The 22,764-nt window shown below is 38.8% G+C and overlaps 1 protein-coding gene and 1 pseudogene across 2 annotated transcripts in view; one reads left to right on the plus strand and one right to left on the minus strand.

Moving 5' to 3' along the window:
- Nucleotides 1–22,764, plus strand: part of RBPMS (RNA binding protein, mRNA processing factor) — a 186,735-nt gene that overhangs the window by 68,824 nt on the left and 95,147 nt on the right. For both annotated transcript variants that reach the window (XR_011072125.1, XM_068532013.1), the window contains 3 exons: nucleotides 8,651–8,728; nucleotides 11,591–11,629; nucleotides 12,886–12,948. Coding sequence is in view for 1 of the 2 variants with exons in the window: in XM_068532013.1 (XP_068388114.1) it covers nucleotides 8,651–8,728; nucleotides 11,591–11,629; nucleotides 12,886–12,948 (180 nt within the window). In the remaining variant the exon portion in view is untranslated. The remainder of the gene's footprint in view (nucleotides 1–8,650; nucleotides 8,729–11,590; nucleotides 11,630–12,885; nucleotides 12,949–22,764) is intronic.
- Nucleotides 20,624–21,785, minus strand: LOC137756006 (geranylgeranyl pyrophosphate synthase-like; annotated as a pseudogene).

Below are 22,764 nucleotides of genomic sequence, written 5' to 3' on the forward strand. Positions count from 1 at the left end.
AGCTGCAACCAGAATTAAATACCTGGCAGGCCATTTTAGTGATTGTGGTAATCCATTTCTGTGGTGGCAAGATACGAATGGAAGGACTTCCATGGTGGCGCAGTGGTTAAGAATCCGCCCCCTAATGCAGGGGACACGGGTTCGAGCCCTGGTCCGGGAAGATCCCACATGCCGCAGAGTGACTAAGCCCGTGCGCCACAACTACTGAAGCCTGCGCGCCTAGAGCCCGTGCTCCGCAACAAGAGAAGCCACTGCAATGAGAAGCCCGCGCACCGCAACGAAGAGTAGATCCCGCTCACCGCAACTAGAGAAAGCTCACGCACAGCAACGAAGACCCAACGCAGCCAAAAATAAATAAACAAAATAAATAAATGTATTTAAAAAAAAAAAAGAAGATACGAATGGGAAATCATAGCAGGCCAGCAAAACCTTCTTTGGAACTGAGAGGACCAGCAGTCCTCAGCGTGGTTCATTTCAGTCTTGCAATTTGGGTTTTCAGCTGATGCTTATAGAATAAGCAAAGAACTAAATCCACTTACACTTTATATAAAAAGAATAAAATAATTTATTATTATTATTTTTAATTATTTGCTTTTAAAAAAAATTTTATTTATGTATTTATGGCTGTGTTGGGTCTTCGTTTCTGTGCGAGGGCTTTCTCTAGTTGTGGCAAGTGGGGGCCACTCTTCATCTTGGTGGGCGGGCCTCTCACTATCGCGGCCTCTCTTGTTGCGGAGCACAGGCTCCAGATGCGCAGGCTCAGCAATTGTGGCTCACGGGCCTAGTCACTCCGCGGCATGTGGGATCTTCCCAGACCAGGGCTCGAACCCGTGTCCCCTGCATTGGCAGGCAGATTCTCAACCACTGCGCCACCAGGGAAGCATTATTATTATTATTATTATTATTATTATTTAACCAGAGTGTAAAACTTACAGGGCTCTGGAACACACAGATCCCCTGCCCCAGCCTCGTGTGTTTAAACAACCCAGCTCTATGGGACTTATACTGCCACACATACGTGGAGCTCCTTTTAACTTCTCTGCCCCTGAACCACGTTTATTTCATGGTCTCAGAAGAGATAAGGCACTTCTTGGATGTTGGAAAGTGAGTGATTCCTCTGTTCTTGTCCTAGTGAGAAGTAGGTTATCACAAAGCAAGAACGCCCCTTTGACTGAAGCTAGGCTGGAGGCTCCCGCTCCTAGGGCTTTACCTTAGAGGCACTGGTGCCCTTTTTTGGGTTAGATTTTATTTTTAGAGTAAGTACAAAGAAACACTCACTGATGGTCAGAATTGAAATGTGAAGCAAGTTACGTAAATGTATATTTCTACTAGATCAAGTTTGTCCCTATGGAGCAAAGACAGGCAGAAGATGAGAATTTCTAAGGACAAAAGTGGATGGGAAGGACCCAAGGTTTATATTTTCAAAGAAAGGAGATCTTTTTGGGCTTGTGTTTGTTCTTTTTTTTTTTTTAAGAAATCGTTTATGCTGATAAATATTTAAATGCCAGAGGGTATAAACATATAAAATGAAAGTTCTTTGTAATCCCACCTTCCCTCCCCACTATTAACTTAATAGTTAATGTGGTATATATTCTTTTAGTACCTTTTTTTTTTTTTTTTTTTTTTTATACCTGAGCATGTACTTAAAAACACTGAAAGAATTAGTGGGATTATGGGCAATTTCTGGGGTTTGCTTTTTTACTTAATAATCAGAAACCTTGTTCTATATCAGTACATAAGGATATCTACTCACCATTTTAAATGTGCAAGAGTTTGAGCATTTTCTCAAACTTTTTGTGAATTACTCATTTACCTTTGAAATTGGACTTATTTAAGCAAACAAAAGTACGTTTCAGTCATCATTAGTAGAAATGTGAGTGATTTTTACTGTTTCCCATGTACTGATTGTTCTCTCCTTGTTAATAGGTGCACAGTGCTGAATTTTCTGTGGTCCGTTTATGACATTTTATGTCTGCGATTTTTATGCAATTTCGTCTGTTTTTCATTTTTCTCCCTTGTTTTTTGGTCTCATTTCTTTTTTTCATCTAAATTTCTGTCTCTTACAACGTTAATTTTTTCTGCCTTTTTGTCACATGAGTGTTTACCATTTGATGTTGTAACTGTACTGATACGCTTGTGACTGGGAAGTATGATCACCTCATTTTGTTTGCCGTGTCATCACCAGAGGCGTTGACAAGCCAATACTTACTGTTTCCCATGAATACAGTGTTACTCTGTAGATTTCTAAAATCAAGGGAAAATTTTATAGTGTGTGCTTAGGACTGTGCCACACACTACGTAGAAAAGCACTTTCACCCTCTAAAATGCCCACTGCAAGATCTTACCTGGGAATCCACTTGCATGTTTCAAAAAACAGTTAGTTACACCAACAGAATGATTTAATCAAACAACACGTTTGAAGGCTGCTTTTGGAGTCTACATTTGTATGTGTGAGAATGTGGATAGGTGGAGAGAAAGTTTGCAGAGGATAGATGATCATAGAAGCACCCCCATGGGTTTTAGGATATTTCAAATAAATGATTATACAGTTATTCATGAGTCATTAGAAAATGTGAAGTTGCCTTTCCCAAACCTAGAATTTAAGAGGATCCTCAAGAGGTCAGCTCATAGCAGCTAGAGATGATGTCTAAGACCTTTTTATAAACGATTAAAATGTCCACAGAAAATGCCCATAGTCTTGGGACACTGTGTGTTTACTGGATGTGGCCGCTTGCTGAAAAGTGTGCATGATTATTCTCTACTATATACTGAAATTAATAAGCATTTGTCTATTGGTTTTTATTTTAATGTCTAGATTACCTACAAGATCATGCGTGTTCTTTGTTAAAGGGAGGGCGTTTCTATTTCAGGGCCTGTTTTGGCCTTTCTGTCCAGGAAAGCCCAAGACTGACACAGTGACTTTACTTACTGAATTAGAGTTTAGAAGTCAGTCACTGAAATGTGGCTTGTCTTTCCCCGTGGGAGCTGGCAGTGCCATTTAAGAATACAACAGCTGGTGTTATCCAAAATGTAACTGTGGCCTCTGCAGGAATGGTTGATAATGGCTGAGCCAAGAAGGCCTTCACTCTTCCTGACCCGCACAGGACGATTTCTCCTAGCATTTATTCTTTCAATCCTGTTGGGGTAGAAATGAAGTTGGAGGTACATCCACAGAATCCATTAGCGTCCCTTTGGGACAGAGCTGTCAGCAGCTTCACATCTTGAACTTCTATGAGGCATGTTGTGTCCTTGACTAAGAAATGTGTTTCCCCATGTGTCTGATAAAGTAAACATCTGCAATGCTGAAGGCAGAGTGCCAGGCACATCTGTGTCCATAGACAGTGCTGTTAAATTAAGGGTTGCCCTGGAAAACGATTGACCTGCGACAAAGTTCATTTGGCATCATTCATTTGTTTTGGGGCGCTTTTTTCTGAGTATTTGATCATGGATCTTACATGTCTCAAACTTTTATCTCATTGTTTGGGTTCTAATTGTTTACTCTGTGAATGAGCTCAGCTTTCTCTTGTCACAGAAAGCTGCATATTCCTTCAGTGACAGTAAGCTCCCTGCAAGCAAGAATCATGTCTAGGAAAGGGAACCCTCCTGCACTGTTGGTGGGCATATACTTGGGGCTCTTTGCACGTATTTCTGCCCTCAGGCAGAGGCTGTTGCCTGGCACTGCTGGCAATCAGGGAATCCAGCAGACAGAGCAGATGTCTTTTACATGTCCACACGTGCAGTCACATGGTATTTGACTAAACCGAATGGCCAATTAAATTCAGAATTAGATTGCCTTTTTCCTCTCATCTATCTGATTTACTATCAATCAATGTGGATTAAACAATCGATTCTCAAAAAAAAAAAAAAAAAGAATCATGTCTAGGGACTTCCCTGGTGTTCCAGTGGTTAGGACTCCATGCTTCCACTGCCAGGGGCACGGGTTTGATCCCTGGTTGGGGAACTAAGATCCCCCATGCCGCACGGCACGGCCAAAAAAAAAAAAAAAAATCATGTCTAACCTTTGCGAATTCCATAGACATAGCAAAGGCAAACCCAGAAGTGCTTCACTATTTAATGGCTCAGATAAAATGAGTGGTGGTGAGAAGAGTAGGGAAACTAAAATGTTTTAAAACATCCCCGTGATTTTAGGTCCCAGTTACCATAGAAAAGCATGAATTAGATATTCAGGAAGAGTTTTTTTTCCCATTCATTATCTGTGATTTTTTTTTTTTAAAACTTAATGAAGTTTCCCAGTCTGAGGAGGTCTAGAAAGGATTCAGAACACATAGATTCCAAGCATTTGGATTTAAGAGACCTTTAGTTGTCCTCATAACTTCATAATGTAAGTATTTAAGAGTTATTTCTCCTAGTCAGTCTATCTGTTCTGTCAGAGGAGAGAATAGCTCTTCATTGAGATAAGATGTCTTGACAGGTTTCTGAGACAATAATGGGCTTCACTGGATTCTAGGAAATGTAATTCGTGTCCATTTGTAAATAAAGTGCCAGACATCTTAGTTGCCTCTAATTTGATGAACAAAACAGAGTGGCCTTGAGTCTCTTTTTAATCCATGGGCGAGAGGCAAATTTAGGCCTATCAGTTCAGTTTTTATTTTGTGGTTTTTTTGTGTTTTTTTTTTTTATGTTTAACAGTTTTTTTGTTGAGATACTGAGATAAGAATCTTCTACTTTTTTTTTTTAATAAATAGGTTGACTTTTTTTGGTTTAAGCACATTTTTTAAAATTTAAATTTCTTTCTTTTATTTTATTTTATTTATTTTTAAACTTTTTATTTTTATTTTTATTTATTTATTTATTTATGGCTGTGTTGGGTCTTCGTTTCTGTGTGAGGGCTTTCTCTAGTTGTGGCGAGCGGGGGCCACTCTTCATCACGGTGCGTGGGCCTCTCACTATCGTGGCCTCTCTTGTTGCGGAGCACAGGCTCCAGACGGCAGGCTCAGTAATTGTGGCTCACGGGCCCAGGTGCTCCGCGGCATGTGGGATCTTCCCAGACCAGGGCTTGACCCCATGTCCCCTGCATCGGCAGGCAGACTCTCAACCACTGTGCCACCAGGGAAGCCCTTCTACTTCTGAAATATATGAAAAAGTTTTCTCTATAAACTTCACAATTTTTATTGATACAAATATTGGCATTATTTATGTTTTCCTAAATAAAGTAATAAAAAATGTAGGCTGTTCTCAACCTAACAATACATTTATAGTCTCTAAAACATGCTTATTATAGAAAGATAGAAAATATAAATAAGCTATTAAAAAACCTCAGAAACACTTATTAGGACTTCCCTGGAGGTCCAGAGGTTAAGACTCTGTGCTTGCATTGCAGGGGGCGTGGGTTCAATCCCTGGTCGGGGAACCAAGATCCCGCGTGCCACACGGCACAGCCAAAAAAAAAAGAAAAATCAGTTGTTATTCCACCATTCAGGACTAAGTAATGTAGATAGAAACCTTTTGGCATATATATCCTACAGCGTATTTTTCCCCCTTTCCTTTTTCCCCCTTTCCATATACATGCATGTGTTGGCTTTTAGTTTTATAGAATAAAACTGAATGTACTTTTTCCTTGAACATAATTTTTATTGGTTGCATAATACATTTTATGGATGTAGATGAACCTTAATTTATATCAAGTAATCTTTCGTTTAACTCCCAGATTTCTAGTGGGTTTTTTTTTTTTTTTTTTTTGATAAATTGTTTGACTTGCAAGTTTCTAAAGCCTTTTTCTTTAGAATAGTGCTATAAATGGTAGTTAATTTCCTGAGTTAACGCCCCAGATCCTAATTGATACCTGTCACATGGCTAAGCTTCCCTGCTTGACAAATGGTACTACAGTGATTAAAACACAGGATCTGCTTATCATTATGTCCATGGAGCTCTCTGTAATCTGTTCAGCACCTGGCATAGTGCCAGATACAATGGGCACTCAACAGACTCTGAATGAGTGGAAGCTGGGATTCCCTCTCTGTCCAGGTTGTCGTGGCCGGAGCAGCCAAGTAGAACACATGGTGTTCACTTTCTGGAATGTGGGAAGAGGGATGTGGATAGCAGAGAGGGCACACAGGATAGCAGCATTCCCTTGTGTATGTCTTCGGCAGTTGTCAGTAATTCAGCCTTAGCAGCTTTGATAAAGAAAGTTCTTTGGAAAGAGTGTTTATCACTGGCAAAGTTGAGAGAGAAGGGGGTGGCAAATGGTATACTGAACAACAAACTTTACCTTAATTGAAATTTATAAAACACTGTACCCAACAGCAACAGAATATACATTTATTTTACATACACACAGAACATTTATCATGTTCTAGGCTATAAAACAAGGAATTGAAGGGCAGTTTTTTTTAAAGTTTAAGCATATACCTACCATATCATCCAGCTATTCCATTTTCAGCTATTTATCCGAGAAGAAAGAAAACATATGTCCACACAAAGACCTGTACAAATCAATACATGAACGTTCATAGTCATTTTATTTGTAAAAGCCAAAAACGAGAGATAACCCCGATGTCTCATAAACAAGTGAATGGGTAAATGAACTGTGATGTGTTCATACCACAGAATACGACTCAGAAATAAAAATAGACTATTGTTACATGCAGCACCGTGGATGAATCTCAAAATAATTATGCTAAAGTGAAAGAGGTCAGACGAAAAAGGATACCTACTTTATGGCTCCATTTATATGAAACTTTAGAACATACATACTAATCTGTAGTGACAGAAGGCAGATGAGTGATTGCCTGGGGATGAGGATAGTAGGACAAGGTAGAAAGAAGATGAAAGGAGCATGAGATAAGGAAACTTTTTGGGGGGTGATGGATATGTTCATTATCTTGACTGCTGTGATGGTTTCACAGGTTATACATATGTCAAAACTTATTGTAAAGCAAGATGTACAGTTTATGTGTCAATTATACCTCAACAAAGCTGTCTAAAATACAAAGAAGCAAATAATAAAAAGGCAGTCATGATTCTGGGGCTGTTTACTTGATCGTAGTGTTTATTGTACACCTACATGCAAATGGCATGACGTTTTACCATATACTGTGCTGGATCAACCAAAGGGTCTTGCTTGCTAATTTGTGCTTCTTCAAGCCAGAATCAATGGAAAGTGTTAGGAGTCTAGAAAATATACTCCGTATTTCTCACCGAGGAAAAATCTTCCGTAATTATACATGGTTTACAACTGAGCGTTGATTTTTTTTTTTCTTCCTTTGAGTAGTAACGTGATTTCTAATGAGGAACTCGATCATGTTGTATCAGCTTGAGTAGAGAAGAGGAATAGAAAACATGGGGGTGAACCCGAACTCATAAAAACAGAGTAGGATAATTAGTTCCCTGGATCTGGAGGGTGAGGAAAATGGGCAGATGTTGATCTAAGGATACAGACTTCCAGTTAGAAGCTGAGCAAGTTGGGGGAAATCTAATGCACAGTATTGTGAGTATATTTAAGGTACTGTATTATAGGTGTACTTGAAAGTCGCTGAGAGGAGGTCTTACATGTTCTCATCACAAAAAGAGAAATGGTAATTTTGCGGTATGATAGAGGTGTTAGCTAATGCTGTAGTGGTAATCATTTTGAAATGTACATGAAAGTTTATTAGATCAAAAAGTACATTTGAAACTTAATATTATGTGTCAAATGTATCTCAAAGCTGGGGGGTGGGTCTGACTAAAGACTCACTAAAATAAGTAGAAACAAAACGTGATGGTGATGATGATTCAGTGTTTACTCCTTGCCTGTTGAATCAAGACCATATTCCTGAGCCGATGACGTGATACCCCCCGTTGGTTTGATTCTCCGCTACCTGTTCACTTTTGGCTCCCCCTTCTCCCAGAATACACTGTGCTATCAGCCCCCTCTTCATTGCCTTGGTTAATGCTTTTTTTCTGCCTGTGCCTCTTCCCCACCTCACCTTTTTATATCTATGTGGTAAAATGCCACCTATCCTTGAAGTTTCCGTTCCGATGCCCACACGTTTACTCTGATCCTCCCAGCTGGAAATGTCATCTGTGTTCTGTATTTTAGCACACATTAAGTAACGTATTTTGTACCGTAGGCCTTACGGTACAGCCAAGTCTGTCCTGCTGTTTCAGAACTGAACAGACACAGGGTTATGCATTTGGCTACTATTTAGATGCATTTCAATTGTTTAATGAACTTCTACATTTATTAAAATTACTGTAATTATCAATGCCAATGAGGGAAGCAATGACAAGACAAGTAGGAGAAAAAAATTGGTTCAGTTGTATTTTTGAACCACATTCTGCGTTCATTTGATTAGAGCTGAGGGGAGTGGTAGATTTACTGTCCTCATGGCATTTTTGTTTTCCTTAAGCTAATGTTTTAATCGTGGACCCTCTTTTCCCCTCACAGTTTTAGAACCAGGCGATGGCTAGGAAAGGAGAAGTCAGTTTGTAAATTTAAATCAGCTAGAAGTGATTCACGCTGATAATTCACACAGAGCTACTCAAGAGTTGGCTTAATGGCATCTTAACATTAGAGTAATCATTGCGTCATGGAAAGAGCACGAATTAGGTAGGAGTCGAGGAATATTTGAAGAAATGTGTTTTGGGGGTCTCAGGTAGGCTATTCTGTGACTGTCCACTCCCTTGATCACTTCTTGTATTTATCTTCCAGGTCCGGACTCTCTTTGTCAGTGGTCTCCCTCTGGATATCAAACCTCGGGAGCTGTATCTGCTTTTCAGACCATTTAAGGTACCTCTTCTATCTTTCAGAAATTGTAAAAGGAGACAAAGAGTGTGTGTGTATAAGCTTCATGGGGCTTTTTGGAGAAAGAAATGAAATGTTTGTGAAAGCACTGTTTTTTAAAAGGTTAGTGAGTAAAGGAGATTTGACAACTCAGTCCTAATATACGTTTTCACTTTGGAAAGACTGAAACCGCCTTTTGTCCTCCCAGTAGCTAATCTGGAGAAGTCTCTTACTGACGTGGACATGCGTCTGTTTCTGTTCTACAGAACAGCTTCAGTGTCCTCCCTGTTTATCCTCTTGCCAATTAGGGGTGTTCTTCTGAGTACAGATCACCAAAAATATTATCCATGACTTATTCTGTATTTATATTTCATATGCAGTAAAAGTCAAGCCCTATCCCTAGGAGGTTCCTTATCAGTTGAAATACTGCTGTTAGTACTGTTCTTTGGAGACATAATAGGTTAAGTAGGCTTTTATGAACTAGACTGGGAACCTAACACCATTATTTTTTCCATGGGCAAAATGTCCAAAGTTGCAAAAACAGTAAAACAGAATTTTAAAGAATTGCTTGGTGTGAGCTGAGGGAAATCTTTCCTGTTGCTTAGTGAAATATTTAATGCAAGTTGTCTGTCCATTGTGACTGTCAAGGTAGAACTACTTTAGAGATAATTAATGTAGCTGGGATTGAAAATTTAACAGGAGATTGAACTAAAGCTGAAATAACCATGCTCCAAGGAGAAACCTTGAAGGTTAGCCTTTGGAGGATAGGAGGCAGCTGGGACTGGGCATGATGTGGGCTGAAGGCCTTGCCTCTCAAGGAGTGAACCTGGAAGTCATGACAGATTCAGGGCCTGTGTCTGGGCTGGTCACGTCAGCTGAGGACATGTCAGCAACAGTGCCTGGCCAGGGCCACACTTACGATCACGTGATGGGCCATCTTGATTGCTGGTTAAAGATTTGAAGCAGGACCCCAGCCACAGAGGCAAGACAGGTTGAGGTACAGTATCTCGCTTCTTAGGGGGAGAGAGTAGGATGTGACAGCTGAGAACAGTTGGGTAGTAGAACGAGAAGGATGGTTGAGCGGGCAGCCAGTTAAAACCAGCAAAGATAAAACAGTCTAGTTTATGTGCCCCAAAGGCACCGTGTAATAATGGACATAACTCCATTCTGACAGCTCTCCTTTTAATGCAACAATAATGATGACATCACAGAGGGAAGCAGAAAGGTTAGCCATGAGGTTAGCTAGAGGAAGTGGGAAAGAAAGAGAAGGTATTGTGGGGAGAGTGCCAGCTTTATAGAATTTCCCGAGTTTCTTCTGCAGGGTTGTAGTTTTTACTGTCTGTCTCTTTTGTAGGATGAGGACTTTTTAAAGCTAACTGATCCTCGTAAAGGACAAAATAGTTATGTTTTTGTATACATACAGAGAGATTTAGCCAGCGAGCCCCTTAAGAATTATCTCATTTAATTCTCATCACAGTCATTTAAAGTGGGTTAGCCTCATTTTTTTCAAATAAGGGAAATGAAACTTGGAGCAGTTGAATACATTTTGCTCAAGTTTACACACATAATAAATGGCACGGCCAGGATTCAAACCCAAGCAATCATCCCTCATCTGAACTATTATTTGATACTACTTCTCTTTTTGTGACTTGAGAGGACAGTATATCCCTACTAGTGGTCTTTTACTTGAGTGAAACATCCATTTGTCCTTTGCCTCTGAGGCCTTCAGGGTGTTTAAACCTTCAGGTTTTTCAGAGAGTGAGAGCACCTTGAAAAAGGAAGAGGCAGGGCTGTGAATCACGACCTCTCTGGCTAGAAGAGCTCAAGGCCTTTGAGGTAAAATGTTTACAGTAGCTAATTAGTAACATAGTTCTCTGCTGGGAAAATAGGAGGATGAATCAATCCCAACATCCTGCCCAGAAACCCAAACGCTGAAGTCAGGACCCTGGTACATTCCTACCAACCCTCTTTTAATTAAAGTCCCCGGAGTCTGACCCTCGTCTGCAAATCTGTCTCTGCACCGATACGTGCGGTGGTCAATCATGTCAAGTGTTGTTTTTTCCCCCTCTTGTGTCATCCATCAGTGCAAGCTAACAGTCATTGATTATTTTCAGAAATAAACAGACTTTGTTATCCTTATCCTGGGGAGCCAGGAGGGCTTAAGGGAGGGAGTGAAAGGAATGTTTCCATCTTCCTTGAGGATGAGCTGGAGTAAAAAGCCAACAGGGAATTTTCGCATCTCCCAATCAGAATACCAATGTGAAAACTGACGGCTGCAATAAATAAGCAAAAGAACTCAACAAATGTTAGCATCACTGCCTATTTAACCTTTCCTGGAAGTTTTGAAATTTTCATTAAGTTCTACCAAGTACGATCTTAATGTTTTATTGTTTTATAGCAAATATATGACCAAGTCATCACATACTCTGACCTTCCTAACTTAATTTATCCCCTTCCCTCTCCTAGTTCCATAAAATGAAAAAGACCTGCTGTTGACATAGACGCCATTTTCCTACGCATAAGTCCATTCATGCACTTATGTTTCTTTTCTCTATATATTTTCATGAATTCATGCACTTATGTTTCTTTTCTGAATTTCATGAAAATATATAGAGATAAGAAACATAAGTGCATGAATTTCAGGGCTTGATTTCTTTTAAGGCCCAAGTATGCAAAGATTGGCATATACATCAGGCATGCATGTATGTGTGTATAAAATTTGTTTTCCCAGTTAACAGGCATTTGTGAGAAGAGTTGGTCAGTAGTCATAAAGGACTCATTTTCACTTGAGCAGGATGCTATTATTACAATCGCTCTTTTCTCCTATTACTCTTTATTTCTGGTCTAAATTTGGTTCTTTATTTTCAGGGCTACGAGGGTTCTCTTATAAAGCTCACATCTAAGCAGGTAAGAATTTCAGACTTGCACATAAATGATCACTTCCACAGAAGTTTGGATTGGCTTTCTTCAGGAATGTTACTAGGGCTCGACATTCTTTTTTTATTTCCATTAAGATTTTATTTTTTTTGTTGTTGCTGTAAAGTTAAGGGTGAGATTGATTAGGAATTAGCACAGGAAAGTGATTCCTAATTCCATAGCCTGCAGCTAGAGTGTCTGAGACTATCCTCAAGCAAGGTAAATATAATGCATCCAGCATAGTTATATTGGGATTGATCTATATATTCAAAAGAAATTATTGATTATTATCCAAATTCACTTTTATTGCAATTTCTTTCCTGGGTGTTTTTTTGTTTGTCTTTTTGTTTTTAATAAAGTTAAACAGGCAAACTTTTCATTCACGATCGGTATGGGAATTTGATGACGAAGAATCCGGCTGTCTCTCAAACCCTTAATAACCGCAGGCAGAGTCTCAGGTCTAGAATGGAGCATAAAACGTACAGAATGGAGGTAGTAACCGATGACCCTGATAGTTTCTGCAAGTGTCTTGAAAATTTGTAGCTATGTGGTTTTTTTTTTAAATGCTGAGCAACCAGCATCCTCTGTCTGGGTCACTTTTCATCTCCCAATAAGGTATTCTCTGGTTCATCAGAGAATAAGCTATGTTGCAACCATCCTTCTGGACTGAAAGATACTGAGTCCAAAGGAATTGTGACCCCTCTCTTTAGTTGGAACAGTATGGTTTATACACCTAATTAAACACACAGCTTTTTAAAGGCATCCCTTGGGATTTGAGATTAAAATGTTCATGATATAATTTTGATCATGCAGTGAGAATACAGGGCTTTTATCATTGTGTCATTATATCCCTTGCACTTACAGTGTACCAAAAGGTGATTCGGTTCTCTTTCCATTTTAAAAGATGAAGAAACTGAGGTACAGTGAATTCAATTTAGGAAAGTAGAGCCTGTCCACCCAAGTTTTCCTCTGTTGCCTTGTTCACTGCTGCTCACCTTCCAGCCCCTTCTAGATTTTTTTTTTATGATTCTCTAAATCTCCAGCTGTGCCCTTGAAGAACCACCCTCACAATCCCTTTGATTCATGTTAGAAATTTGGCTAAGCCCCTGAGTCATGATTCTTCTGGACTGGCTTTCTTGTTTCTACCCATTGCCTGTGGTGATTTCTGTATCTTAGCTCTTCAGTTTGATATCACCTTTGACCCAGAAAAATAGACATCCCCTTCATACTTCTTTTTCTTTCCTTAGCCCGTAGGTTTTGTCAGTTTTGACAGTCGCTCAGAAGCAGAAGCTGCAAAGAATGCTTTGAATGTAAGTACTAATGATGTTAATCTTTGGGGGTTTCCTTATGAGGTGGTAGGAAGTAATAGAACCTCTTTGGACAGGAAATCAAATGGAAGGAATATGACTGCTCGATCTAACAGGAAGGGATTAATTAATTAGCCCTCTGAAGAGATTTTTCCTAAAATTGTGGTTAGACGTGCAAACTATTAAATAACACTTTGCTCTTCTCTAGCTTTTACTGTAATGTTCAAAATACCTGATGATGTGGGTCTTTATTCAGCCCAGTCACATCCTATGGTGGTGTACAGTTTAGTTTGGCCATCATTATACTCTCAGTGGCTAAGCCTAAGTCAAGAATAGATCAAAATCTTGGCTTTCCTTAACACATGAGGTTTTTGTTTAAGGTATGTGGCTTAAACAAACAAACAAATTTACAGGTTGTAGTCTTTATTCTGATTGATTAAAAACTTGCATATACTGCTTTCCCAGAAGACATTCTGCATTGTGGTATAATAAAAGATAGTCAACTATAATTGAATAGAGATACCTGTATTTGGTTTGTAAGCATTTTGTAAGTAGGTTCATTTTTTTTTAGGTTCTGCTTATAAGCAATATCATATGATATTTGTCTTTCTCTGTTTGACTTACTTCACTTAGTATGATAATCTCTAGGTCCACCCATGTTGCTGCAAATGGCATTATTTCATTCTTTTTTATAGCTGAGTACTATTCCATTGTATATGTGTACCACATCTTCTTTATCCATTCATCTGTCAGTGGACATTGAGGTTGTTTCCATGTCTTGACTATTATGAATAGTGCTTCTATGAACATGGGGGTACATGTATCTTTTTGAATTATGGTTTTGTCCTGATGTATGCCCAGGAGTGGGAGCGCTGGGTCATATGGCAACTCTATTTTTTTTTTTGTTTAATTAATTAATTAATTAATTAATTAATGACTGTGTTTGGGTCTTCGTTTCTGTGCACGGGCTTTCTCCAGTTGTGGCAAGCGGAGGCCACTCTTCATCGCGGTGCGCGGGTCTCTCACTATCGCGGCCTCTCTTGTTGCAGAGCACAGGCTCCAGACGCGCAGGCTCAGTAATTGTGGCTCACGGGCCCAGTTGCTCCGTGGCATGTGGGATCTTCCCAGACCAGGGCTCGAACCCGTGTCCCCTGCATTGGCAGGCAGACTCTCAACCACTGCGCCACCAGGGAAGCCCGGCAACTCTATTTTTAGTTGTTTGAGGAACCTCCATACTGTTTTTCATAGTGGCTGCACCAATTTACATTCCCCCAGGAGGCATCTTTCTAAATGCAGAAATATTCTGGGTCCTTCCAAATTGAAGTTTTCACCAGCTTCTTTTTCTTGTTCTTATAAAGGAAATAACAGCAGCTGAAGCTAGTTCACAGAATGGGCTTTCCATTGCCTTTCATTGTCTCTGCTCTGTGTAGAAATACGTCACTGACCCACTGTCTGAAAGACAGTAGGTTTTTACAGTGGGTTGTTTACAGCTTGATTTTTTTTAACAGAAGTTTTTTATATGTTTAAATGGTCATAGTCAAACTGTGTTTCCTTGCCTTACTAGGCAGAGTATAGCTAACATCATTTCACTTTTTCTTAGTACTGAGGGTTGTATCGTTACACATAACCGGTATTGAGACATGCAGTAACATTGTGATAGAGGTGTTTAAGCCCATTCCTATGCCAGCTGGCCCCAGATCATTATGCTGTCTTGTCCTAAGGTCTGGTTTTAGGCTCAGTGTTTGTTGCTCATATATTAATAACTTGGGAAGAACTCCAAGTGAAACAGGTCTCTTTCTGCTCTATTCTGTGGACCGAAGAAGAGTAACTCTTAAGATTTACCTGTGGAGTATTATACCTGAGCTTTCTTCTGCTCAGAGGTTGACTTGTGAGTTTAGAGCATCTATTAAGGTCCTGGGTCATCTCTTTCTCGATATTTTTAACTTTTATATAAAAGTATTAGAGGTTTTTGTCCCTTAGAAACTGTCCTGTTTCAGTTAACAGAACTGAGGCCAGAGAGGATGGATGGCTCAGTCAGAAAGTACAGGTTTAGAGCTACAGCTAGAAGGAAGCCTCCTGTGTCTTAGTTCTGTCTACTTCATGTAACTTCTTGCTGTTTGCTTGTTCCATGGAATGTTGCTGCAATGACAGACTATTTTAATCACATTGTCTAGGACAAATGCCCGCAGTAAAGTTTGGTACATGACCGTGGGGCAGGGTTTCTTCTCTCTGCAGAGAAAATGGGCCCATTCAGGATAATGTATTTAATCATGAAACTGACACATCTCTGTGACCCAACATGCTCTTTTCACGATCATTTTTTCTAACTTGGTGAATTAAAAACATCCGATGCTCATAGGCATTACAAAATTTTTTCCTCATGTCATTCATCCAGCTTCTCTTAAAAGCTTTTCCTCACATTCCTTTGGGGGAAAGTTCCATGTCGTAATGTTTTGTTTTGTTCCACTATTGAGAAACGTAAGCCTCAATCCAGTAGGTTCCTCTATGTGGAGCAGTTCACAGTGTTAAAAACCACTTGTCCATGTTTAGAGCTTCTCTTCTTATTGTTGCCCTGTCTTGGCTCCTGTCTGGTTCAGATATTAGTATTAAGTCTTGTCCCAAAATGGCTTTAAAGGATGTTTAAATCCATTTATTTTCTTCCATTTTTGGAGTATGCTTTAGTCAGTTTGATAATTTTATGGAAAAACATGCTCAGATTGAATTAAGTGGTAACACTGAACTTTTATCAGGGTGTTCGTTAAATCTTCTAAAGTAAATACAGTATATTTTGGTTTTATAGCAAAAACTCTCAAATTAAGCTAAAAATAACCCAAACCCAGACTTCCCTTCAGGTTATCTGGGGTCCCATTAATCCACATGACTAGAAACCCCATCCATTCTTTAACCCGACAGCAAAATATCTAACCTATCCTTTACCCTTCACACACAGTTATAATTTCTATACCAGCAGTTTTCCATGTTCCATGCTAATGGAAGGGGGAGCTGATAATCCAAACTATCAAATTATTTTTAGGATTTGTTTATAATTTTGGAATGTAAATCAAGTACAGTGATATTGACAGTTATAGTCTGGTTTAGTAAAAATTTGATTTGTGGAAATTTTAAGAAGAAACACACACAGGAAGCAAGGCAGGCCTGGCAGTAAGGGCCCTGAGCAGAGGTGGGAATAAACCATCTCTGGCTCTTCCTGCCAACTATGAAAACCCCAGTGGTGCCATTGTTGTGTAGCTGAAATCGTGTTTTCACAAGTAAGAACGACTGTAGTTAACACATGAGATCTGCAGGCCTGATGTGCTTCCTGCTTGTGTACACTTCCGTGACAGGCTTTGTCTTACGTTGGTGTTTGAGATTCACTCGTGTAAAGTATTTAAAAAGGTTACGTGTGGCCTGTTGAGTATATGTGCCATTTTGATTGATAGCCCTCCTCCCCTAATTTTAAATAGTTGTTATTGGCCTAGGTTTTATCATAGGCGTTATTATAAATTTATCAGAACTAAAGAAGTCTGCTGCAAACTGTGCATTACTACAAATTGCCTTCACAACTAAACATTGCTTAGGCTGTCACAATAATTTGCTTTACTCTCAATCCAGACTCACTGATGTTAGTGATCTCCAATTATCATGGCACCCTCAAGTCTATTGGGTTCTTTTATAAGTAGCTTTATTGAGCTATAACTCACCCATTTAAGGTATTTAATTCAATGATTTTGGGTATGTTGCTATTTTTGAATATATAAAATATATATAACAATTTGACATTTTAATGATTTTTTTAAGTGTACAGTTCAGTGGCATTAATACATTTACCATGTTGTGCAACCATCCCCACTGTCTATTTCTATTTTTTCATCATCCCAAACAGAAACTTTGTAACCATTAAGCAATACCTCCCTATTGCTCCTTTCCTCTAGCCCCTGGTAACCTCTAATCTATATTCTCTCTCTATTAATTTGCCTATTTTAGCTATTGAAATATTTGTCCTTTTGTGTCTGGCTTCTTTCACTTAGCATGATGTTTTCATGATTAATCCATGTTGTAGCAGATATCAAAACATCGTTCCTTTTTATGGCTGAATAATATTCCATTGTATGGATATTCCACATTTTGTTCATCTATTCGTCTATTGGTGGACACTTGGGTTGTTTCCACCTTTTGGCCGTTGAGAATAATGCTTCAGTGAACACTGGTGTACAAATATGCGTGAGTCCCTGGTTTTCAGTTCCTTTGGGCATAAAGCTAGGAATGGAATTGCTGAGTCATATGGTATTTATGTTTTTAGCTTTCTGAGGAGCCTCCAAACTTTTCCATATTGGCTGTACCATTTTACATTCCCACCAGCAATGTATGGGAATTCCAGTTTTCCCTGTGTTCACTAATACTTGTTGTTTTAAATTATAGCAATCCTACTAGGTGTGAAGTGGTCATTGGTTTCTTGATAAATACTTTTTGACTAATTTCAGTAGTAGATTTGATTTCTCTTGAAACCCCATATGACTTAAAATATTGTTTCTTTTAATGGGGATTAGTAACATTTCTTTTCTGTGATGGCAGTTCTATGTAATAGAATTGTGTTACCTTTACATAGTTTACCTGTTCATAAAAGAAAGGAGGGAAAAACCCAACCCTTGGATGATTGATTTAATAAGATAAGACTTGGGCTTTGTATTCTCTCTTATACATTATGCCAGGCATGAAGGAAAGGTGTTTTCTTAAGGTCTGAATAGACTTTGAATTAAAGAGAAAAAAGCAGTTTGGTTTTGAAGAGGAAAAAGATGGCAGTCATCTTAATAAGCAGAAAATGAAGAGGTCTTGAGGATATATAGTACTAAATTATTTCTTGGTTACTGAGGAGATTTATTCAATAGTGTGAGGTAAAAAGAATTTTTAAAAAAATCTTTAGTTTGTAAGAAGCATGCTGAAAAGTTACTTGGTAGTGTCACATGTTGAAAAAACTGACATAATCAGAAAAATGTAGTTTCCTCCATCTCCATAAATTCCTGGCATTGAAGTAAACACTGTAGTTATTTATATCACAATGATTCAGCCTTGTGCATAATTTGTTTTGTTGAATAGCTTGAGCTCTCCAACTACTGAGTTTTAAAACACTTGTATATAATAAATTTATTATTCCTATACCAGGTTTCTCATCTGTGAAATAAGGGTATTACTTCCAAGAGCCTTAAAGGGAAATTACCAAGCAAAAACACTTGCAAATGTTCTAAATGTGAACCCATACCATGAATATACTTTCTCAGTGAAAAGATGTAGCCATAAAGTCCTGGTACAAACTCTTGAGTACAGAGGAATACCAGGGTACTCGAGAAACAGGTATTGGCCACACAGAAACAGAAGTCTAGACTACAGTCTCTGGTTCCTATAGCACAGGTTCTTCTGACAGTTTGTGCAAGTCAGGACGTTTTATTGTAATATTTGTACAGCTTGCGGGTTAGATGAATTATTTCCACTAAACAAAACTTTTCACATACACAAGCATCCAGATGGCTTGTCTCAGCTCCCTGTTCACCAGGCACCATGTCAATATGTTTCTTATCAGTTTTAAAAATTTCTCCCTAAATTTCTCTTAGCTCAAAGTGGTTGAAGACACCCAATTACTGGGATCCCAGCTGGGACTTTTGGATGGGAAATATGCAGGGCTGCCAGATGAGATCATGAGTCTGATCTAGTGTTTATCTGTTAAATCTGTTTATAACTGCTTACTCTTGACTTGCAGTTTTAAAGCAGCCATTTAATGTCACTGGGTTGGGGACTGTGCCTGTGTCAGTCTAGAGCCGCCATAATGCAGGGTTGATGGACTCTCCTCTTTTTCTCAACGACTTTGTGCACTTTGGGGCTTGACAAACAGCTTAAATCCGGCTAGCCCCCCTCCAAGAACTTTGAAATAGCCCCTTTTTTGCAGGGGAGGGAGTGCTGTGCTCTGCTCTTTCTTGCAACTTGGAGTTGTTATAAAATCTCTCTAGGATGGTGCAGCACATAAATTAAAAGTGGTTCTGAAAGAGCAAATGAAGGTGACTGTGAGGAATTTGCTGAATTCCCAATTAGAGTCTTTGCCTGAAGAAAAGTAGGTTATTTAGATCTATTAAGCATTCACATAGGAAAGTAGGAAATAAAATGCTGGTGAAAGAAATCCTAAGGAAGTTTGAAGAAGGAAAAGTAGCTGGAAGTGTTAGCGTCATCCTTTCTCCAAGGAAATTGGCAGGAAGAACCACAGGTACTCACACGTAAACCGGTCTGTATTCTAATGACAAGTATATGTGGAGATCTCAAGTTTGCCCAGCTTTTCCCTAGGTAAAATAGTTCATCACATATTACATGGCTGTGTGAAACTGCCCTCAGACTTTGCATTGTGGCCTTTTTTCAAGGATCTACTTGTTTTAAACTTATCTAGACTCTCTTTTTAAAATGCTATCTTGTATTGACCTTGCCCTTACTCCATGGTTCTTCAGGCATTTCGAAATGCTGAGAAGGTATTTGCCCCTGTTGTAAATGAAAGTAGAAAATACAGTTAGTGTTCATGGAACCTGAAGTGCAAAGAATGAGTTATTTGCTAGGATTCCTTTCCGTAAGGAAGCCAAGCTAGTTTTAGAACCAAAGATCTTGACTCCCTAGGCCATGTACATTACTGATTGTTCTGCAGTGCAGCACATTTTGGTGCCTTAAGTCACTGTCTTTGTTGTAAAACTACTCTTTTACTCCTTAGTGAATGATCAAACCATCATCATAACAAGTGGCTATGGATCTCCCTTCAGCATTGGCTTTTATGTTTCTGATTATCTACACAGATTTGAACTATTGGTCCACAAAGCTGAAACCCTTTGTCTTACTCTGTAATTAGAATGCATTAGAACATTTTAAAGCCTTGGGGAGTAGGGTAGGACTTAACCCCCTTAAAGTGGAATAGGTTATCTTGACAGGGCATTTGTTAATTATTCTATTCTTATTTCCTTACACATATATACAGCATTTCTTTCTTTATAATTAAATGCAAACTTTTCCTGCTGTTTCAGTAGACTTTAATACTTATTACATGGAAATATTTTTTAAAATGAGAAAACCACAAATAGTCAAGGATTTTTTTTGTACGTAAAAATAAGAAGAGGCAAGGAAATAGAGTAAATCCTTCTAGGATATGGAAAATATATCTCATGCATTATAAACATGGGAATAGGAGGATAAGAAATAAAACAGAATTCTAGTGAACATTAGGCTAGTCTAGAATCTTAAAAATAATAAAATCTGTCTAAAAAGGCTAATATTTATAAAAATAAACCATGAACTATATATATATATATATATATATATTCCCCACCCTGCCGAAGCTGAAGTCTTCTTTATTGACAGAATCAACAGAACAAGCATGGCAGAGTTGGCCACAACATCCCACCACAGCACATTCTGACCTTCAGATTAGGCTTATTTAAATGTGGCTCCTTTTGATTCCTTCAACTTGGTACTATGATGATTATCTGTACACAGGGATTCTACATTGAAACAACCTCAGTCACATCACCACTATCACTCAGTTTTTGGAGACTAACAGCTTGGTCCAAATTTTTAAAAAGGTAATAGGCTAAAAGACCAAAAAAAAAAAAAAAAAAAGTCAACTAACCTATCAGGCCTAATCAAGAATGGCTTAATATTATTCATTCTCTTTGAACATTTTACTTAAGTGTTTTACTAGAGCTACTAGCTCAGGGTTCCCACCACATGCATCAGTTTGTTTATAGGCTTTAGATTCAAGCTCTTTAAGAGTATTCCGGGGACTTCCCTGGTGGCGCAGTGGCTGGGACTCAGCGCTCCCAATGCAGGGGGCCCAGGTTCCATTCCTGGTCGGGGAACTAGATCCCACATGCATGCCACAACTAAGGAGCCCACCTGCCGCAACTACGGAGCCAATGTGCCGCAACTAAGACCCAGCGCAACCAAATAAATAAATAAATATTTAAAAAAAAAAAGAGTATTCCGAGTGTATTCAAAAGAACCTACGTTCTCAGAGAAAGATAATGTGCACAGTATTTTTAAAGATCTACGTTTTCGGTTCTCTGGCGCAAGATATTGTGCACCTGGGTGCTTTCAAGCCTCAAGCAAATAGCATGAATAGTAGGGAATGAGAACTTTCCCTCTGTTAGATCTTCACAAAAGCTTTTATTTTCACTATATTCTTTGGAGTGTAGATTAGCATAATCATCCCTGATTTGGAAAAAGAGCCCAAGTGTATTCAGTAGTGGCTTTAAGTCTTCTTTGTAATCAGAGAACAACTGCATGAGACCTAGTGCTAATCCAAATGGTCCACCTGTCTTTTGCAGCACCGTTGCTTTACATTCTTCTTCAGAGGGAGAAGTGTAATTATCCCTCCAATAGATATCTAGGCCTTGTCCCTGATGGAGTTCTAAAAGCTGGCCGGTAAAAAGCTTTACTGCATCTGGGTGATCAAGGGTTAAGACTTTCGCTAAGCCAAGAAAATATACGTAATTGGCAGAATTGATGACAGATGGAATTCCATAGATGCTGTGTGCCACTGGAAAGCCACGTCGGAGTTTTGAGTTGTCTTCAATATCATCGATGAGTAAACTGGCATTATGCAACATTTCCGTCACTTCAGTGATAATCTGTAGCTTGTCTTCTGGAACTTTTAGCCAATGATTAAACGCCTGTGAAAGTTTGGTTTTCACTTGTTTACCTGGTAACTGAAGTAAGTGCTTGTAAGGTTCTAGAAGAATTCTTTGGGCTGTTTCTTGAGTCTTCTCCGTTGTTTTTTAATTTCAAAGCTGATGGTTCGAGGATGATATCACAACTTTCATGCTGGGGATCCGGGAGTAGCAGTACCCAGCATCAACTTCCCACCTTATAGTTCAGAACCAACCTCCCCCGGACGCCTGCATGAATCCCTCCCCTCACTTCACCATAGAACTCTCTGCCCTCCTCACCTGGCAGCAACACCGCATTACTCGGTGCAAGAAAATGCACCATCCCATGAACTATATTTTTAAGACTAGAATTTCTCTTCTAAAAATGTAGTGATAAATTTCAGCAGAAAACAATTTGAAAAAATTAAGGGGTACCTTGAGTAACCCTGACATTGCATAAAAGGCTGTAAGTTTTTGTTTTCTAGCCATAGTGGGCAAGTTATTTTTAAAATTATTTATTTATTTATTTGGCTGCACTGGGTCTTCGTTGCAGCACATGGGATCTTTAGTTGTGGCTTGCAGGATCTTTAGTTGTGGCATGCAGGATCTGGTTCCCTGACAGGGGATCGAACCTGGGCCCCCTGCATTGGGAGCATGGAGTCTTACCCACTGGACCACCAGGGAAGTCCCTAAAGATTAATGTTTTAAAATTAAAAAATCCAGATAATTTCCCTGGAAAATACAGTTGGGTAGAAAATTCCTAGTGTAAACCATTTTAATCTATTTTATTCTTTATTTGCCTGACACAAGATATCACTCAAAAGTGAATGGATGAATAAATACACAGAACTTAAAGAGTAAAGTTAGAAATGTATTATGGGAAATGAAAATAAGTTTAGATGGAAAAGAATTCACTCACTCAAGCAGAAAGTTTATAACAAAGGAGCAAAAACAGGCGAAGTATAAAAGCGTTTCTGCACTTTCAAAAGTGGGAATAAAAATTAGAATTCACACATTATTATAGCATAATTTTTAAATTTTTATTGGAGTATAGTTGATTTACAATGTTGTGTTAGTTTCTGCTGTAAAGCAAAGTGAATCAGTTATACATATACATATATCCACTCTTTTTTTGATTCTTTTCCCATATAGG

This window comes from Eschrichtius robustus, chromosome 21, assembly GCF_028021215.1.
Source record: "Eschrichtius robustus isolate mEscRob2 chromosome 21, mEscRob2.pri, whole genome shotgun sequence".
Taxonomy (NCBI): Eukaryota; Metazoa; Chordata; class Mammalia; order Artiodactyla; family Eschrichtiidae; genus Eschrichtius; species Eschrichtius robustus.